At 36.1% G+C, this 5000-nt stretch overlaps 1 protein-coding gene across 1 annotated transcript in view; it reads left to right on the top strand.

Annotated features, from left to right (window-relative positions):
• Window positions 1-5000, top strand: part of LOC113807920 (mitochondrial disaggregase) — a 7491-nt gene that overhangs the window by 43 nt on the left and 2448 nt on the right. Inside the window, exons 1-4 of the mRNA XM_027359246.2 lie at window positions 1-464; window positions 2123-2281; window positions 2691-3449; window positions 3580-3734. The exon at window positions 1-464 is cut by the window's left edge and continues 43 nt beyond it. Of these exons, the coding sequence (XP_027215047.2) occupies window positions 57-464; window positions 2123-2281; window positions 2691-3449; window positions 3580-3734 (1481 nt within the window). The 5' untranslated portion in view covers window positions 1-56. The remainder of the gene's footprint in view (window positions 465-2122; window positions 2282-2690; window positions 3450-3579; window positions 3735-5000) is intronic.

Genomic DNA, 5000 nt, shown 5'->3' with positions numbered 1-5000 from the left:
GTCCATCCTCATTCTCGTTGTATTCACCACCAATATAATATTGCAGAAGTGTCAACATGAGAAAATTAAAACTTTTTGTGTACCTGAGAGGTGTGATCTCGTTTCAAAATAAGCAATGCACGAAAAATATCCAGTCTTTCCATTCAGCAAGGACAGAAATTATGCAATGGTCCAGGTCTCTCATTCAGGGGAGGAACTTGCTCTTCCCTTCCCCAAGAACAACAAATCCTACCCTGAAATTGAAGGAAATAAATCGTATTCCCTTAAGCCTAGTGTGCTGGCAAGCTTTTCAGCGGAGTAGACACGAGGGTAAAGGTCACGGGAGGTCAAGATGGAAAGCTCGAGAAGTGGGCCTCTCGCTGGGGCTGGTCACCGCCTTCTGCTGGGACATGAACAGAGAGAAGAACATCAATGAACGCGAATTCCTCCTGGCGGCGATGGTGGGGAATATTTCAAGGATGGAGGTAATATGTCTCATGATTATTTGATTATTCGAATCATTTCAGGGTGTGACCTGCATTATCAATGTCAGTATCACAGAATAGATTTAAGGTCTCTAAGTGATATGTAAATTTTGTAGTATAATGTCGATATAAGGAGAGCACAGCCATAGGACCATGTGATATTTGTAAAAGGTCACAAACTATTATACTCAACTATAGTGAATGTTAGAACTGTGGTGATAACTAGCACTTGCCTTTTTATAAAGAATAGTAATACAGATTCTTGTAGTTTCCAATAACTTTCTTCAATTCCCTTTTTTAGCTTATGATTTTATCATTATCTTTCAGTCTCCCTATCTATTACAATATGAAACAACCCTAATCACTTCCTTATGGTGATTTTGTGGGCATTCTTCAGTGATGTCTTGTCTGCATATTCTATATAATGATGCTCTGATTGATATTCTCTATTATATTTCTGTATAGTATGACATCTGTTATAATGATATTGAATTATGAATCAGCTAAGATACCTGATTAGAACTTTATTAAACTTCTTATCCTCTGTGAAAAAATAGATGGACTTAGAAATTAAAAGCTCTGTAAACAATGTTTCATTAATCACTTACACATAATACATTTTTCATTGATACTCTTATGGTTATTATAATCTACAGTTTGATTAGTAGTATAGTCCTTTATATTCAACCTCTTCATGTTCTCAAATTATAGATTTAGGATCCAAAAATATGGTTAGACTAATGAGGGAATCTAGGTATGTAAAGCAAACAATGAGGGCAAGAACAAGAAAATACACATACATTTTAAGCCTTTTTGCTATAGTGCTTCTGCAGGGCATGAAGAAGTGTTATAGCAAAAAGATATTCAGTGTGTGTGTGTTTCTTGTTCATCCCTTCTTTTTTTTTTCTTCTTTTTTCCTTTTTTTCTTTTTTTTTTCAAGCAGATAGATATGTAATACACTTGTTACACTCGTAATTTGTCCTGTTAAATTTTCAAGATTTTCCCACCCTCTATAAACTTCTTGGGCATTGTAAGTAATATAGGATTAATACTTAATCACTTCAGTCATACATATTACATTCACATATAGCTGAATGAATAATTGTAAATTCAATTTCTGAAGCTTTGAGGGGGATATAGGCTTGCTTTTTATGCTTCACCAATATGTTTGAGTCAAGTCATATGGTTTGGAGTTATGTGCGCTTAATCAGTACATTATTTAAGATTATATTCTTGTACAGGACAAAAAGTTACAGTCATCAGTACAAGTGAAAATCTGTAGATATGAACTGTAATGCCACAAATGAAGGAAAAAATTTTGTGGAAGGTTTTGCTCATATCCAGGGTTTACTCGGTGATCCCGAGTTTCAGGTCTATCTTGCTGTCCATATTGAGGTGAACTTTAGTTTGCCAGGGGGGTGTTAGGGGGCAGAGCCCTCCCATCAACCCACCAGGCACACCCAATCACAGCAATTTATATTTTTGAATAAAGTTTGTGATGTGGAACTGGGGACATCTGTATTGTAAGGAATTACCCTATGTTCAGATTCTTATTTTCTCCAGAAATCGAATTAATTTTACCATCTTTCCTCTTTCGTAAAAAATCTGTTGGATATGGTATGTGTCTCCATAATGTATTTTTCCTTACCCTTTTCAAGGAATACCTAAAGAAGGGTGTGGATGTAAATTGTCGTCACCCATATGGCTGGACAGCACTTCATTCAGCAGCTGCTAATAGTCGTCCAGAAGCTGTGAGATTCTTACTTAAAAATGGAGCAGATCCAAACATGGCAGATACTTTTTCAAATATATATCAGGTAGGGTACAAGAATAATTTGTTAATTTATGATACATGAATTTAAGATGATAAAGAAATGATCTACTATGTGAGATAACAGCTATAGGAAGAATGATTAAAAATCACAATAACCTTTCCTTTGAAATTTTACTTTTTTGTTCTATTATAAAAATTCTTAGATATGTGATGCCTTGAACTTGGAACATGAGTACTGTACAGTAGCTTATAGGCAGTTCAGTATGAGAATTACAAATGTGGTCTTTGAAGATAGGGTTATGAATAAGAGCAGCAAATAAAGTAGATTCATTGATATAACTTGTACCAGTAATGCCGGTGCACATTTAGATTGCAGGTTTTAGCAATAGAATTATATTCATTCCCATAGTATTCATTTTGAATTACTTTTTTGACTCATTTTCCTTTTCCAGGTCGCACGTGAAAACAGGACATCACCTGTAAGTGTTGAAGCGATAAGAGAGGGTGAATTTTGCACATTGTTCAACCATAGCCGCATGTTCCGTGGGTGTACGGCCCTTCACTATGCTGTACTTGCCAATGACCCAGAGACTATTCAGATATTACTAGATTCTGGTGCCAACCCAATGCTTGAAAATGAATATCGCTTCAAACCAGAAGATTACTCAAGAGATACTGGAATGAGGACGATGATGCAGAGGCATTCAGAAAAATATATTGCTAAGCAAAAGAAGGAAGAAATGGAAGAACGAAGGAAATTTCCTCTAGAACAAAGAATCAAACAGAGAATAATTGGCCAAGAAGGAGCCATAGCAACGGTAGCTGGAGCTATAAGGAGGAAAGAAAATGGTTGGTATGATGAAGAACATCCACTTGTGTTCCTCTTCCTTGGTTCTTCAGGAATAGGTAAGACAGAGCTGGCCAAGCAGGTAGCTGAATACCTCCATAAGGGGAAGAAATCATCTTTCATTCGTATGGACATGTCAGAATACCAGCAGAAGCATGAAGTGGCCAAGTTCATTGGTTCACCTCCTGGGTATGTTGGGCATGATGATGGAGGGCAGCTAACCAAGAAGCTGAGAGAATGCCCCAATGCTGTGGTTTTGTTTGATGAAGTAGAAAAGGCACATCCTGATGTTCTTACCATTCTGCTGCAGCTATTTGATGAAGGCAGACTGACGGATGGAAAAGGAAAGACTATTGAGTGTAAGGTAATAGGACAATATTTTAATATTTGTTAGATACTATTGTATCACAGACTAAACAAGTTCAGATATATATTTGAAATCATTTTAAAGTTTGAGAAATTATTTTAGAATATTAACAAGACCCTCTTTACAGGATGCAATCTTTATCATGACATCTAACCTTGCAAGTGATGAGATTGCTGAATATGGAAGACAGCTAAGAGAAGAAGCTGATAAAATTAGCAAAGCTAGATATGAAGGACAGCCGGAAGATATAGAAATTACTGAGACTATCACTGTATCACGGAGGTGAGAATTCTTTTCTTTATTGATAACCTTTAAAGATAATGGCCAAAGCCATCACCTTTTAGTTAATAAACAATTAATATGAATTTGTCTAGTAGTTTTGACAATGGGCCAGTTTGAATTGTACAAGGCCCGACCCAAAGAATATTTGTATACTTGACATGCATAAATAAAGAAATAAATGCACATTTATCAGTCTAGACATGCATATCAACCTGGCAAATATATGGATAAATGTATATCTATCAGATGTATAGACAGCTATGCCTTTATTTCTGCATCTGTATTTATGAAAATCTATTGGTACGGGCCTGGCACAATTTTAATAAACTGGCTGAATATCTATATATATGAGGCCCCCTCCCAAGGTTGAAATATTCAACTAAAAGGGATGTATCACAGTTGATAATTGATAATAATATTTGATTCATAATTGCATAATAGTATTTGCTTCTTGGATTTACAGTCTTCATAAATTCATAATACATTTTACAAACACCATTGATTATGCTGATGTCATTATATGAGATTGGAAAGCTATCTTGGTACTGCCTTCCCCCCCCCCCCCCCCCCTCTCTCTCTCTCTCTCTCTCTCTCTCTCTCTCTCTCTCTCTCTCTCTCTCTCTCTCTCTCTCTCTCTCTCTCTCTCTCTCTCTCTCTCTCTCTCTCTCTCTCTCTCTCTCTCTCTCTCTCTCTCTCTCTCTCTCTCTCTCTCTCTCTCTCTCTCCCCCCCATTATTTTCTTATGACCATGATAATTGACTATGATCTTTCATCTTCAGAACCACAATTTATACTCAGACTGATTTTATAGATATTATAAATATGAGTTATGAGTAAAAAGTATTGTAGACATTTTTCAGCAATCCTTCTACTTATACTTATTCTCCTCTCCTCATCTCATGTTTTTCCCACGAGCGCATTCCTAACTGTATAGGGGAATATCTGTAAAACAAAATAAGTGTGGAATTAAAGGCATTATAGGTTATCATAATGTGCAGAAAGTATGAGCTTATGGGGTAGACACGAAATGATGAAGGATGCCAATAAAACATGTTTGTCTATGGCACTAACAAAATGGGCTGTAGGGTCTTGTATCTCCAGAATGAACTGAGTATTGGGCTTTTATATTTGGGTATTTTTTGAGAATAAATATATAGATTATTGGATAGCTTGAAATTGCTTATTCTAACACAGGACTGGGTACAATATTTTCAAGGATCGGTGTATATTTACTTTTGATATACATATGTATATCCACGTACACCCA

This window comes from Penaeus vannamei, chromosome 17 (genome assembly GCF_042767895.1).
Source record: "Penaeus vannamei isolate JL-2024 chromosome 17, ASM4276789v1, whole genome shotgun sequence".
NCBI lineage: Eukaryota > Metazoa > Arthropoda > Malacostraca > Decapoda > Penaeidae > Penaeus > Penaeus vannamei.
Note: the sequence above shows the minus strand (reverse complement) of the source record. Positions and strands in the feature narration are given on the sequence as shown.